The sequence below is a fragment of the Nerophis lumbriciformis genome, linkage group LG22 (genome assembly GCF_033978685.3).
Source record: "Nerophis lumbriciformis linkage group LG22, RoL_Nlum_v2.1, whole genome shotgun sequence".
In the NCBI taxonomy this organism is placed as follows: Eukaryota; Metazoa; Chordata; class Actinopteri; order Syngnathiformes; family Syngnathidae; genus Nerophis; species Nerophis lumbriciformis.
The window spans coordinates 41,684,226-41,701,382 of NC_084569.2; the positions used below are offsets into that span (position 1 = coordinate 41,684,226).

The following is a 17,157-nucleotide window of genomic DNA, read 5'->3' on the forward strand; positions in this document are numbered from 1 at the left end:
TCGGACTAAGATTGGTCACATCTAGTCTCAGACTTAGATTGGTCACATCTAGTCTTAGACTTAGATTGGTCACATGTAGTTTTAGACTTTGACTGGTTACATCTAGTCTCGGACTTAGATTGGCCACATCTAGTCTTGGACTTAGATCAGTCACATCTAGTCTTCGACTTAGTTCGGTCACATCTAGTCTTGGACTTAGATTGGTCACATCTAGTCTTGGATTTAGATTAGTCACATCTAGTCTTCGACTTACATTGGTCACATCTAGTCTCGGACTAAGATTGGTCACATCTAGTCTCGGATTTAGATTGGTCACATCTAGTCTTAGACTTAGATTGGTCACATCTAGTCTCGGACTTAGATTGGTCACATCTAGTCTCGGACTTAGATTGGTCACCTGTAGTTTTAGACTTTGGCTGGTCACATCTAGTCTTGGACTTAGATTGGTCCCATGTAGTTTTAGACTTTGACTGGTCACATCTAGTTTCGGACTTAGATTGGTCACATCTAGTCTAGCGGTTGGTGCCAGTACCCCAAATAAGTATACCCCAAAACCAGGAGGGTGTGCCTGGGCAAGGATGGTTTCGCCCTATGGTCGTGAGAAAAACAACTGCTTTGATGCAAACAAACAATCCTGCAGACCACCTCCTCTGTTGTGTGCAAGGACCTCACTACCTCACTACCTGTTGTCTCCCAAACAGTAGCCATAACTCCGAAGTGAGACATTCCACACGGTCTTCGTTTTCACGGCCGCTCCCCGCTGTGATGTGTGGGGTGTGTAATGTGTGGTGTGTGTGATGTGTGGTGTGTGTGATGTGTGGTGTGTGTGCCCCAGCAAATAGACACAAGAGAGCATACGACACATTTTCAAACCTATCTTTCTACTTTCTATCAGAAGCTCAAGTTTTGATTTACTGTTGTCTCGCATTGAACAAACCTCCCACTTAACTCCCGGATGTGACTAGGATTAGATCCTCTTCCATCGTCTCTGCGAGAACACATCGGAAGCCAGACAGAATACTTCGGCAAACCATACCGCAGACAAAGGCTAGATGAACAGATCAATTAACTCCAAAAACGTTTTACTTTTCTATCTTATTTCCTCTTGAGCTTTGGAATTAAACTTCTCATGTGTGCAGGTACGTATTTCATGGGTTTATAAACAATAATAAAGAAAAATTATTAAAAATATATCAACACAAACACAGAAGAAACTACCAGTCTTATGCATGCACTGTTTTTTGTTTGTTTCCCGTTCATCACAAAAAAATTGTATGAAAATTCCCCATCATATTAATTTTATATCCTTGGCATCCATTCTCAACGTATTCTTTTATTATTGATTTCTTCAAAATAATTTTAAACTAAATCAAAGTTAGTTTTTTTTAACTCTTGGTCCAACGTATTACATACATTAACCCCAACAAAATTTTCATGAACAAATTTGGAGGTGTTGAACTCGCCATGTAAAATCGCTAATGCTAATCAGTAGCATGTCGATAGCGTTTTTTGAGCTAATTTGTTTGTTGGCATCCCACAGCTGGGATAGGCTTAGCCGGTTGAGTAAGTACAAATAGTTTTAGTTGTATTGTAAAACGTACAAACGTTAATACAAACGTTGCTTGGAGCTTTGAATAAATACATATACATATACATATATATATATATATATATATATATATATACATATATATATACATATACACATACATATATATATACATATACACATACATATATATATATATATATATATATATATATATATATATATATATATATATGGGGACGGCGTGGCGCAGTGGAAGAATGGCCGTGCGCGACCCGAGGGTCCCTGGTTCAATCCCCACATAGTACCAACCTCGTCATGTCTGTTGTGTCCTGAGCAAGACACTTCACCCTTGCTCCTGATGGGTGCTGGTTAGCGCCTTGCATGGCAGCTCCCTCCATCAGTGTGTGAATGTGTGTGTGAATGGGTAAATGTGGAAGTAGTGTCAAAGCGCTTTGAGTACCTTGAAGGTAGAAAAGCGCTATATAAGTACAACCCATTTATCATTTATATATATATATATATATATATATATATATATATATATGTATATATATATATATATATATATATATATGTATGTGTGGGAAAAAAAATCACAAGACTACTTCATCTCTACAGGCCTGTTTCATGAGGGGGTTCCCTCAATCATCAGGAGATTTTAATGGGAGCATTCGCATACCATGGTTTATATAGGGCACAGAGTGGGTGGGTACAGGCTGGCGTAGGGGCGTGGTGATTGGCTCATGTGTTACCTAGGAGGTGTTTCCGTCTGTGGCGGCATGCTGATACAATTTCGCTGCGCTTGTTGAGGGATGACAGGTCTGGACGGTAAATAATAAACAGTTTCTCTTTCAAGCATAGGTTGCATCTTTTATTACCACTATTGTAAGGTGTGCTGGATGCAAGAATTTGCCATGTTATTGAATATTCAACATTATTGTCTTTGAGGTCCCAAATGTGTTTGCTGAGTTCTGTGGTATTCCGCAGGTTTTGGTTCCTGAAAGAAGCCTTGTGATTGTTCCATCTGGTTTTAAACTCTCCCTCGGTTAATCCTACATATGTGTCGGATGTGTTAATGTCCTTGCGTGTTACCTTAGATTGGTAAACAACTGATGTTTGTAAGCACCCCCCGTTGAGAGGGCAATCAGGTTTCTTTCGACAGTTACATCCTTTGTTGGTTGTAACTGGTGCCACAGCATGCCGCCATAGACGGAAACACCTCCTAGGTAACACATGAGCCAATCACCACGCCCCTAAGCCAGCCTGTACCCACCCACTCTGTGCCCTATATAAACCATGGTATGCGAATGCTCCCATTAAAATCTCCTGATGATTGAGGGTACCCCCCCTCATGAAACAGGCCTGTAGAGATGAAATAGTCTTGTGATTTTTTTCCCACACATACATATATATATATATATATATATATATATAACATTTTGAAAGATGGCCTCTGATGGCCATAAGACATAACTGCACTTTTTGCCCATATACATAAAAATAGTGTTCATGTATGAGATCTAGGGCTGCCAATTATTTTAGTTTTTTTAGTTGAGTTTATTATTTCTTCGGTCAGTGGTCAACAAAACAAACAAAAAGTTTAACATAAACACACAGTTCATAAATTGACAATGTTGCAGACCGAAAGGGTTTAGGCTGAAGTTGAGCACTTATTTCGCCTAACCCTATAAACAATCTCAAATTCAAGATGAGCTTCCTAGAAACATAAAATGTTCTTTACACAACATAAACACTGTTCAAATATATACAATCCCCGTACACGTGTTGGTTAATCATTTGTACCAATAATATACTATATACAAACAATTATACTTCCATTATTATTTACTGTCATGACTTAGTCCTGGGGTTTAGTTTTTCCTAGAAGGCAACGCAAAGTTGGCTCGGGCGAGACGGGAATGTAAGTACATGATTTATTTAATATATCAAAAAAAGTACAAACGAAAAGCGCGCACAGTGGCGGAGAACAAACTATGAAAACAAAAGACTATAGCAAAAAAAAGTACAAACGAAAAGCGCGCACAGTGGCGGAGAACAAACTATGAAAACAAAAGACTATAGCAAAAATAAACACAAATTTACTTGGCATGGACTAAAGGAGCAGCATGAACGATGGACATGAAATCAAGTGTCAGGAATGTGCAGAGCATAATTGTGGGATGTCGCCAGAACGACAAACTGAAAACAATGAACTTAAATACTATAGACATGATTAGTGAAAGCAGGTGCGTGACTCAAAACGTGAAACAGGTGCGTGACGTGACAGGTGAAAACTAATGGTTGCTATGGTGACAAAACAAAACAAAAGTGCACAAAAAGTCCAAAAACAAAACCGAACATGACTAAAACAAAACATGATCACACGGACATGACATTTACATCCCACATTCAGTTTTGTAATTAACATTGATCATAATAGGATTAACTACTGTGTTGATTCAAGAGTGATGTATTTTGGTCTTTAAGTGTTGGCCAAAGTATTAATTAAGATTATTGTTATCAATTAAGGCTGAAACGACGCGTCGACATAGTCGACGTCATCGGTTACGTAAATACGTCGACGTCGTTTTTGTGCATCGGCGCGTCGCATATTTACGTCACACTACTGTCATGGCGGAGCGCAAAGCAGACGATGCGAGCGAGCGGAAAATAGCACGCCAAAAGTCGTCAAAAGTGTGGGAGTATTTCAATTGTATGCACACTGTGTCGAGCGGAAATGGCCTATCATAGCAGCACAACGGCTATGAACGAACATTTGAAAAGAAAACCCCCGACAGCGTTCTTGCCATCACCATCAACAAGTCAATCGTCCGCGTGCGTATACGTTGTCATTATTACACAAAAACATGAATGTGTCATTTGTATCTGCGTTGTAAATTCATAAACTAAAGCACCGTTTCGCTCTGAGAGGCGCATTTGGCGTTCCTGTTCAGTGTTTACAAAGACGCGCTCCTCTTTAACGCTGTGGAGAGGCGGCGGCGGCCAGCGAGCGGCGAGGCGGGGCGCGCCGGGAGCGACGCCGCAATCGTGCCCAGGTGCGCGATCCGCGCAGTTGGAAGAGAAAAGACTTTGTGTAAAATTAAAAGATTGTAAACCTGGCAAAGCCGTCTGGCGTTCAGTCTGTCGGTCCTGAAAGAACCCCACGGCACAAGACGTGTCACAAACGCTAACGTTAATTAGTTGTGCAAATACCTTTTACAACATTAACAGTTACATATACTATGTACAAACCAACAATTAACTTTCACTTTAATCATACTATCATTGTTGTGTTATTAAGCAAAATAAGCAATACTTTTACTTTTGTTGAAATGTTTACACTGTACACTTTTTTGTATTGGATGTTTAGCTTTATTTTTGCACATTTTAGCAAATAAGCAATACTTTTACTTTTGTTGAAATGTTTACACTTCTTACAGAATATTTCCGTTTTGCACATTTTTGTATTGGATGTTTATCTTTATTTTTGCACATTTTAAAGCAAAATAAGCAATACTTTTACTTTTTAAATGCTTGTACTATTCCAGAATATTAAGATTTGCACTGGATGTTTACTTTTATATTTGCACATTAAAAAGCAAATAAGCTACTTTTAATTTTGTTAAATGTTAAAAGTTTTAAATGTTTACATTGTTACAGAATATTTTGTCATGTTGTTGTCAATGTTGACTGAGTGGCCATACTTTTTTTTTTGTAAATAAAAGCCATGCCTTTTGAAAAAACTGGCCTACATTTATTTTTTCCTCTTCATTTTAAATAAATAAAAAAAATCGGTAAAAGGAAAAATAATCTATAGATTAATCGAAAAATAATCTATAGATTAACCGATTAATCGAAAAAATAATCTATAGATTAATCGATAGAAAAATAATCGTTAGCTGCAGCCCTATTATCAATATTGAAATCATGATTACTGATTGTTAGGTAAAGCAGTGTTGGGGTGTGAACGTAATACCATCATGTCATTTGGAATGTCTGATAAAAAGACTATAGATAAACGTTATCCATATATTTATAGACAAATATTAGTTGTTTTTTTTATTCTTTAATAACATCAACTTGTCAGCTTTTTGTCATTTTTGCCTTTATTTTTATTTTTACATTTTGATAGAGGGAGTTTAAAAAAAAAATTTTTTTTTAAATTTAAGTTACGTACATGCATATGTAGATGTAGATGCTGTATCGGGACAGATCCATTAAGAATTTGAGCAGAAATATGTCGTATAGGAATGAACTACACACAATAAACACATTTGTAACATGAAAAAACCATGGTGTTTACTTTTTGATTTCAAAATAAAACACAAAGCAGTTTGGCTAATGAAGATGAAGTCAAATAAACAAGCTTTGTTCTTCTCCAACAACACCTCCTTGTCATTCTGAGGAGTGACACCTCTCACATCGAATACACAACCTTCACAGCCTGCGTTCAGTTCGATGAGATGACAAAACCTTTTAGCTAGTATTGATGTTATTTGAACGCTGATACAGTTTGCAGTCAAATAAAGGAGGAGTGAACATCCCGGTAAACATAGAAAAGACTTTATAAACAAGTTGTGACAACGTTCACGACACATCACCTGCTGCATGTTTCCTCACCTCATTAACTCTCAGTCACAGCAGCTGATGGACGCTGTATTGAGAAAATAAAATTGTTTTCTCCTTTGCTGTATACTTTTAATGTGGGGACAATATTGTCCACACCTGTCTCCATCCAAACACAGCAGTGCGCTCTTAACGAGGGAAAATTACGCTAAACCAAGTGCTTGGCTCCGTTTACTCCGAGGGGAAATCTCTAGAGCAAAGTCTGTGCAGTTAGTCCGCCTGACTTCCTGTTGCCTAAAATACATTAATAAATGACGGTTGACGGTAATTAAAAAATTAGACGGTGTTACTAACCGTCGGGAATTTGATCACGGATGATCATTATAGCGTTTATTGTTACATCCCTCGTCTATGAACAAGTAAAAAGTCAAGGGCGGTCTCGGCATGTTCTTGCTGCAGATGTTGGTACATTTTGTAGGGCACATTTGACGAGGGCAGTCGCGGCTTTTTCCGGGGTTAAATTTGAGCCCTGGTTTTGTATTTGATAGCGATAAGAAGATGTCCAATACTCACGTGCAAAGGATGGATTGGTCCTCACGATCTGTGGAGACACAGAAAGAACGACACAGTCACCATCTCCACACGCTTTCAACTTCAGTTACAAGATTCTTTATTTTGAAGGAATTCATAAACACGGTCCTGCTCATAATGGACGCACACAGACCCGCGCCCTGGGTCTTTCACCTTCCATGACAACAGAACACAGACCTAAGTCTAGATGACAGGATTAGCCTTGCCCACTGAAGGGTGCAAACTCTAAACCTTCCCGCTGTGTGCCGAGGCCACAACCTGCTGGGAAACCACCGGTTTTCAGGCCACAGACTTAGGTCTTTCTTGCTAGAACTGAATGCTGTGGACTGGCTGCTTGCTAGAACTGAATGCTGTGGACTGGCTGATAACTAGAACTGAATGCTGTGGACTGGCTGCTTGCCAGAACTGTATGCTGTGGACTGGCTGCTTGCTAGAACTGAATGCTGTGGACTGGCTGCTAACTAGAACTGAATGCTGTGGACTGGCTGCTTGCCAGAACTGTATGCTGTGGACTGGCTGCTAACTAGAACTGAATGCTATGGACTGGCTGCTTGCCAGAACTGTATGCTGTGGACTGGCTGCTTGCTAGAACTGAATGCTGTGGACTGGCTGCTTGCTAGAACTGAATGCTGTGGACTGGCTGCTAACTAGAACTGAATGCTGTGGACTGGCTGCTTGCCAGAACTGTATGCTGTGGACTGGCTGCTTGCTAGAACTGAATGCTGTGGACTGGCTGCTTGCTAGAACTGAATGCTGTGGACTGGCTGCTTGCTAGAACTGAATGCTGTGGACTGGCTGCTTGCTAGAACTGAATGCTGTGGACTGGCTGCTTGCTAGAACTGAATGCTGTGGACTGGCTGCTTGCTAGAACTGAATGCTGTGGGCTGGCTGCTTGCTAGAACTGTATGCTGTGGACTGGCTGCTTGCTAGAACTGAATGCTGTGGACTGGCTGCATGCTAGAACTGAATGCTGTGGACTGGCTGCTTGCTAGAACTGAATGCTGTGGACTGGCTGCTTGCTAGAACTGAATGTTGTGGACTGGCTGCTTGCTAGAACTGTATGCTGTGGACTGGCTGCTTTGTAATTGGATGAAGACAAAAGTTTTCCTGTTCACGCCTACAGAGAACAAGTCTCTTCAACAGAGGAGCTGGATGGCAAATTCCAACAGAAACTTGAGGCATTATTAATTCACTTTCTATTTCCAACACGCATCCTCAGAGTCTGATCTACTGGAGATTAAAACACATCAAACTTGGAAGACCGTCGACTAAGTTCACTAAGTTCTTCTGTCCATTTAGGACAGAGGTGTCCAAACTTGTTGGCCTGGGGGTCACATTGGGCTGAAAACATTTGGTCCAGGGCTGCATTTAAAGCAAGTATATATATATATATATATATATATATATATATATATATATATATATATATATATATATATATATATATATATATATATATATATATATATATATATACACATACACACACATATACAGGTAAAAGCCAGTAAATTAGAATATTTTGAAAAACTTGATTTATTTCAGTAATTGCATTCAAAAGGTGTAACTTGTACATTATATTTATTCATTGCACACAGACTGATGCATTCAAATGTTTATTTCATTTAATTTTGATGATTTGAAGTGGCAACAAATGAAAATCCAAAATTCCGTGTGTCACAAAATTAGAATATTACTTAAGGCTAATACAAAAAAGGGATTTTTAGAAATGTTGGCCAACTGAAAAGTATGAAAATGAAAAATATGAGCATGTACAATACTCAATACTTGGTTGGAGCTCCTTTTGCCTCAATTACTGCGTTAATGCGGCGTGGCATGGAGTCGATGAGTTTCTGGCACTGCTCAGGTGTTATGAGAGCCCAGGTTGCTCTGATAGTGGCCTTCAACTCTTCTGCGTTTTTGGGTCTGGCATTCTGCATCTTCCTTTTCACAATACCCCACAGATTTTCTATGGGGCTAAGGTCAGGGGAGTTGGCGGGCCAATTTAGAACAGAAATACCATGGTCCGTAAACCAGGCACGGGTAGATTTTGCGCTGTGTGCAGGCGCCAAGTCCTGTTGGAACTTGAAATCTCCATCTCCATAGAGCAGGTCAGCAGCAGGAAGCATGAAGTGCTCTAAAACTTGCTGGTAGACGGCTGCGTTGACTCTGGATCTCAGGAAACAGAGTGGACCGACACCAGCAGATGACATGGCACCCCAAACCATCACTGATGGTGGAAACTTTACACTAGACTTCAGGCAACGTGGATCCTGTGCCTCTCCTGTCTTCCTCCAGACTCTGGGACCTCGATTTCCAAAGGAAATGCAAAATTTGCATGGTTGGGTGATGGTTTGGGGTGCCATGTCATCTGCTGGTGTCGGTCCACTCTGTTTCCTGAGATCCAGGGTCAACGCAGCCGTCTACCAGCAAGTTTTAGAGCACTTCATGCTTCCTGCTGCTGACCTGCTCTATGGAGATGGAGATTTCAAGTTCCAACAGCGCAAAATCTACCCGTGCCTGGTTTACGGACCATGGTATTTCTGTTCTAAATTGGCCCGCCAACTCCCCTGACCTTAGCCCCATAGAAAATCTGTGGGGTATTGTGAAAAGGAAGATGCAGAATGCCAGAGCCAAAAACGCAGAAGAGTTGAAGGCCACTATCAGAGCAACCTGGGCTCTCATAACACCTGAGCAGTGCCAGAAACTCATCGACTCCATGCCACGCCGCATTAACGCAGTAATTGAGGCAAAAGGAGCTCCAACCAAGTATTGAGTATTGTACATGCTCATATTTTTCATTTTCATACTTTTCAGTTGGCCAACATTTCTAAAAATCCCTTTTTTGTATTAGCCTTAAGTAATATTCTAATTTTGTGACACACGGAATTTTGGATTTTCATTTGTTGCCACTTCAAATCATCAAAATTAAATGAAATAAACATTTGAATGCATCAGTCTGTGTGCAATGAATAAATATAATGTACAAGTTACACCTTTTGAATGCAATTACTGAAATAAATCAAGTTTTTCAAAATATTCTAATTTACTGGCTTTTACCTGTATATACATAGACATATACACACACATATACATATACACACATATATACATATACATATATACACACAAAGTGTGCAACCCAACTTAAAGCAATTAAACCTTCATCATATAAGAACCACAACCACAAACTCACCAAGCCACTTTTTCCTCATTAAAACCAGTAAGATATAAAAAAAACCCAGTAAGATATGATCAAAAGCACATGTGGTGTAGATCTGAGAGTGGACAACCAGGACGTGCCCATACAAGAGTGGACAACCAGGACGTGCCCACACAAGAGTGGACAACCAGGACGTGTCCACACAAGAGTGGACAACCAGGACGTGTCCACACAAGAGTGGACAACCAGGACGTGCCCACACAAGAGTGGACAACCAGGACGTGTCCACACAAGAGTGGACAACCAGGATGTGTACACACAACAGTGGACAACCAGGACGTGCCCACACAAGAGTGGACAACCAGGACGTGTACACACAAGAGTGGACAACCAGGACGTGTCCACACAAGAGTGGACAACCAGGACGTGTACACACAAGAGTGGACAACCAGGACGTGCCCACACAAGAGTGGACAACCAGGACGTGTCCACACAACTTTGGTGTCTGACGTCATCCTCTTGTGACTGTTCAAATTAAGGACATCTTCAGACCGCTTACAAGACTGTGACCTCATGTTCTGCTTCACTCCAGCCAAGAAATGTTTTTTACAGCCCAAATTCCAAAGATTACACGTAAAGCAGATGTTGAAAAAAAAAAAAGAAGACAAATTTAGCTTCATAGGAATAAAATCTGCTCCTGGTTCCAAAGTACACATGTCAGCCACATGTCAGATTGTAACCCTAATTATTGTGGGAATGTCCAAACATTCATACAAATAAGACTGAACACTAAAAATAATATATTTATTATTATTATTAATATTATTATTGTTATTGTATGAATGTTTGGACATTCACTCAAATAAAGACTCAACACAAAAAAATAATCTATTATTATTAATATCATTAGTGTTATTGTGTGAATGTCCAAACATTTACACAAATAAGACAACACAAAAAAATGATCTATTATTATTATTATTATTAATATTATTGTTGTTTGTGTGAAAGTCCAAACATTTACACAAACAAGACTCAACACTAAAAAATAATCCATTATTATTATTGTTATTATGATTAATATTATTATTGTTATTGTGTGACTGTCCAAGCATTCACACAAATTAGACTCAACACTAAAAATAGTCTATTATTATTATTAATATTATTATTTTTATTGTGTGAATGCCCAAACATTCACACAAATTGGACACAACACTAAAAATAGTCTATTATCATTATTAATATTATTATTGTTATTGTGTGAATGCCCAAACATTCACAAAAATAAGACTTAACACTAAAAAATAATCCATTATTATTATTGTTATTATGATTAATATTATTATTGTTATTGTGTGACTGTCCAAGCATTCACACAAATTAGACTCAACACTAAAAATAGTCTATTATTATTATTAATATTATTATTTTTATTGTGTGAATGCCCAAACATTCACACAAATTGGACACAACACTAAAAATAGTCTATTATCATTATTAATATTATTATTGTTATTGTGTGAATGCCCAAACATTCACAAAAATAAGACTTAACACTAAAAAATAATCTATTATTATTATTATTATTATTATTATTATTAATATTATTGTTGTTAGTGTGAATGTCCAAACATTTACACAAATAAGACTCAACACAAAAAAGAACCTATTATCATTATTAATAATATTATTGTTATTGTGTGAATGTCCAAACATTCACACAAAATAAAGACTCAACACAAAAAATAATCTATTATTATTATTTATTATTGTTATTGTGTGAATGTCCAAACATTTACACAAATAAGACTCAACAACAACAACAAAAAACTATTATTATTAATAATAATATTATTGTTGTTATTGTGTGAATGTCCAAACATTCACATAAATAAGACTCAACACTAAAAAAGAATATGCTATTATTATTAATATTATTATTAATATTATTATTGTTATTGTGTGAATGTCCAAACATTCACACAAATAAGACTCAACACAAAAAATAATCTATTATTATTAATATTATTTGTTGTTATTGTGTGAATGTCCAAACATTTACACAAATAAGACTCAACAAAAAAAATTAACCTATTATTATTAATAATAATATTATTGTTGTTATTGTGTGAATGTCCAAACATTCACACAAATAAGACTCAACACAAAAAAGAATCTATTATTATTATTATTATTATTGTGTGAATGTACAAACATTCACAAAAATAAAACCTCAACACAAAAAAGAATCTATTATTATTAATATTATTATTGTTATAGTGTGAATGTCCAAACATTTACACAAATAAGACTCAACACAAAAAAGAACCTATTATTATTATTATTATTAATAATATTATTGTTCTTATTGTGTGAATATCCTCACATTCACACAAATAAAGACTCAACACACAAAAAAAAAATCTATTATTATCAATATTAGTAATGTTATTGTGTGAATGTCCAAACATTTACACAAATAAGACTCAACACAATAAAATTGTCATGTCTGTGTAATCATGTTTCGTTTTAAGTCATGTTTTATTTAGTTTCTGGCTTTTCACTCCCTTGTCTTGTTTGCATGATTACCCCATTAGTTTCACCTGTTCCACGTTTGGACTCATTGTGCACTCTTGTTTGTCACCATAGCAACCATTAGTTTTCACCTGTCACGTCACGCACCTGTTTCACGTTTTGAGTCACGCACCTGCTTTCACTAATCATGTCCATAGTATTTAAGTTCATTCATTTTCTGTTGTTCGTCCTGACGACATCCCCGCATTTATGCTCCTGCACACTCTCCACACCCTGATGACCCTTGCTACTCTTTTTTTCATGCCAGTTCCATGCCAAGTAAGTTTTTGTTTATTAAGCCACAGTTAGTGTTTTGTTTAATAGTTCATAGTTTCTGCCAATGTGCAAGTTTTGTGTTTATAGTCTAGTTTTGTACCTCCGCCCCTGTGCGCGCTTTTCGTTTATTCCTTTTTTGATAGTTTAAATAAATCATGTCTTCACCTTCATGCCATGTCTGGTTCAAATGTTCATTTGCACCACGGGAGAACAAACCACGTCATAGTCCAAGTCTTGACAAAAATAATCAATTATTAGTATTATTAATATATTATTGTTATTGTGTGAATGTCCAAAACATTCCCACAAATAAGACCTGATACAAAAATAATCTATTAGTAATATTATTATTGTTATTGTGTGAATGTCCAAACATTCACACAAATTAGACTCGACACTAAAAATAATCTATTATTATTAGTAATATTATTATTGCGTGAATTTCTAAACATTCACACAAATAAGACTCAACACTAAAAATAATATATCATTATTATTATTCATATTATTATTGTTATTGTGTGAATGTCTAAACAAAAATTCCAGGAACTCCCAGAATTCCCAATTTTCCAAAGCCCTATTTTCACAGTCCATCGTTTTTTGACCATTCCACCTTCAAAACATTCCTCTTAGTTGGGAACACAAACGCTGCTATTGGTTTCAGTACAAATTCCCAGTTTTCCTGAAATTCCAGGAATTCCGAAATACCAATTCAAATTCAAACCGTTACTACGTCAACATTTTTCAACCTTTCTCAAAAATTCGAAGACCAACCCATTCATGTCATCTACGACATGTATCAATATTTTCTAAAATTCCCAAATTTCCTGGAAATTCCCATTCAAATGAAACTTATTCATAGTTCTACAATGCTCCAAATTTTCCAAATGTTGCACCATTTTTAAACCCAATTCTGACCTTTCCAACATACAACCCACACTACTCTTCCCATATATCGAACGCAAAACATGTTTTCCCTTTCTCAAAATTCCCGGTTTTCCCGGAATTCCACAGAAATGTTTCCCCTTCGACAATGAATGAGCATTATACAATCTATGGCATATTCCACATTTCTCACCTGGTTCGAACTGTTCCACCATCCACACACTCTGCTCACTTTGGGCAATCAAACTAACATTTTCCAAGTTCAAAAAAATTCCAGGAATTCCCAGAATTCCTGATTTTCCACAGCCCTATTTTCACCACTTCCTGGAAAGTTTCCCCAGTCCACATTTTTCAACCGTTTTTGACCATTCCACCTTCAAAACATTCCTCTTAGTTGGGACAACAAACGCTGCTATTTTTTCCAGTACAAATTCCCAGTTTTCCCGAAATTCCAGGAATACCGAAATATCAATTCAAGTTGTAACTACATCATCATTTTTCAACCGTTCTGAAAAATTCCAACACCAACCCATTCATATCACTTTGGACAATTGTGCTAGTATCAATATTTTAAACAATTCCCACTTTTCCCGAAATTTACAAATTTCCAGGAAATCCCCATTCAAATGAAACATATTCATAGTTCATCAATGCCCCAAATTCTCCAAATGTTGCCCCATTTTTAAACCCAATTCCGTCACCCCAAGAATTCCAGATTTTCCCCAGCCCTATTTTCACCACTTCCTGGAAAGTTTTCACGGTCCACATTTTTCAACTGTTTTTGACCATTCCACCTTCAAAACATTCTTAGTTGGGATAACAAATGCTCCTTTTTTTTGTTTGTTTGTTCGTACAAATTCCCGGTTTTCCCGAAAATTCCAGGAATTCCGAAATACCCATTTCAATTTAAACTGTTACTACGTCAGGATTTTCAATCGATTCCAAAAATTCTAACTCCAACCCATTCATATCACCCATGACAATTGCGCTAGTATCAATTTTTTTTTTTAAATCACGTTTTTTTGCAAATTTCCAGGAAATTCCCATTCAAATGAATGGACATATTTATAGTTACATATACAATGCCCTAAATTCTCAAAATGTTGCGCCATTTTTAAACCCGATTCCGACTTCTCGACCAACACTACATCCACCCACACTACTCTTCCCATATATGGAACGCAAAACATGTTTTCCCTTTCTCAAAATTCCCGGTTTTCCTGGAATTTCACAGAATTTTCTCCCCATCGACAATGAATGAGCATTATACAATCCACGGCATATTCCACATTTCTCAGCCGATTCGAACCGTTCCAAAATCCACACTCTCTGCTCACTTTGGACAATCAAACTAACATTTTCTAAGTTAAAACAATTCCAGGAATTCCCAGAATTCCTGATTTTCCACAGCCCTATTTTCACCACTTCCTGGAAAGTTTCCCCAGTCCACATTTTTCAACCGTTTTTGACCATTCCACCTTCAAAACATTCCTCTTAGTTGGGACAACAAACGCTGCTATTTTTTCAGTACAAATTCCCAGTTTTCCCGAAATTCCAGGAATACCGAAATATCAATTCAAGTTGTTACTACATCATCATTTTTCAACCGTTCAGAAAAATTCCAACACCAACCCATTCATATCACTTTGGACAATTGTGCTAGTATCAATATTTTAAACAATTCCCAGTTTTCCCGAAATTTACAAATTTCCAGGAAATCCCCATTCAAATGAAACATATTCATAGTTCATCAATGCCCCAAATTCTCCAAATGTTGCCCCATTTTTATACCCAATTCTGTCACCCCAAGAATTCCTGATTTTCCCCAGCCCTATTTTCACCACTTCCTGGAAAGTTTTCACGGTCCACATTTTTCAACTGTTTTTGACCATTCCACCTTCAAAACATTCTTAGTTGGGATAACAAATGCTTCTTTTTTTTTTTTTTTTGTTCGTACAAATTCCCGGTTTTCCCGAAAATTCCAGGAATTCCGAAATACCCATTTCAATTTAAACTGTTACTACGTCAGGATTTTCAATCGATTCCAAAAATTCTAACTCCAACCCATTCATATCACCCAGGACAATTGTGCTAGTATCAATTTTTTTTTTTAAATCACGGTTTTCCCCAAATTTCCAGGAAATTCCCATTCAAATGAATGGACATATTTATAGCTATACAATGCCCTAAATTCTCAAAATGTTGCGCCATTTTTAAACCCGATTCCGACTTTTCAACCAACACTACATCCACCCACACTACTCTTCCCATAAATCGAATGCAAAACATGCTTTCCCTTTCTCAAAATTCCCGGTTTTCCCGGAATGTCACAGAATTTTCTCCCCATCGACAATGAATGAGCATTATACAATCTACGGCATATTCCACATTTCTCAGCTGATTCGAACTGTTCCACCATCCACACACTCTGCTCACTTTGGACAATCAAACTAACATTTTCTAAGTTAAAACAATTCCAGGAATTCCCAGAATTCCTGATTTTCCACAGCCCTATTCCCACCACTTCCTGGAAAGTTTCCCCAGTCCACATTTTTCAACCGTTTTTGACCATTCCACCTTCAAAACATTCCTCTTAGTTGGGACAAAAAACGCTGCTATTTTTTCCAGTACAAATTCCCAGTTTTCCCGAAATTCCAGGAATTCCAAAATACCAATTCAAGTTGTTACTACATCATCATTTTTCAACCGTTCTGAAAAATTCCAACACCAACCCATTCATATCACTTTTGGACAATTGTGCTAGTATCAATATTTTAAACAATTCCCAGTTTTCCCGAAATTTACAAATTTCCAGGAGATCCCCATTCAAATGAAACATATTCATAGTTCATCAATGCCCCAAATTCTCCAAATGTTGCCCCATTTTTAAACCCAATTCCATCACCCCAAGAATTCCAGATTTTCCCCAGCCCTATTTTCACCACTTCCTGGAAATTTTTCACAGTCCACATTTTTCAACTGTTTTTGACCATTCCACCTTCAAAACATTCTTAGTTGGGATAACAAATGCTCCTTTTTTTGTTTGTTTGTTCGTACAAATTCCCGGTTTTCCCGAAAATTCCAGGAATTCCGAAATACCCATTTCAATTTAAACTGTTACTACGTCAGCATTTTCAACCGATTCCAAAAATTCTAACTCCAACCCATTCATATCACCTAGGACAATTGTGCTAGTATCAATATTTTTTTTTTTTAAATCACCGTTTTCCCCAAATTTCCAGGAAATTCCCATTCAAATAAATGGACATATTTATAGTTATACAATGCCCTAAATTCTCAAAATGTTGCACCATTTTTAAACCCGATTCCAACCTTTCGACCAACACTACATACACCCACACTACTCTTCCCATATATCGAACGCAAAACATGTTTTCCCTTTCTCAAAATTCCCGGTTTTCCCGGAATTCCACAGAAATGTTTCCCCTTCGACAATGAATGAGCATTATACAATCTACGGCATATCCCACATTTCTCACCTGGTTCGAACTGTTCCAACATCCACACACTCTGCTCACTTTGGGCA

General features: G+C 37.3%; 1 protein-coding gene across 2 annotated transcripts in view; it reads right to left on the reverse strand.

The window, feature by feature from the left end:
• LOC133615346 (myosin-10-like) overlaps positions 1-17,157 on the reverse strand; it is a 215,291-nt gene that overhangs the window by 128,457 nt on the left and 69,677 nt on the right. For both annotated transcript variants that reach the window (XM_061973878.2, XM_061973877.2), the window contains exon 4: positions 6,692-6,719. In XM_061973878.2, coding sequence (XP_061829862.2) covers positions 6,692-6,719 — 28 coding nt within the window. The remainder of the gene's footprint in view (positions 1-6,691; positions 6,720-17,157) is intronic.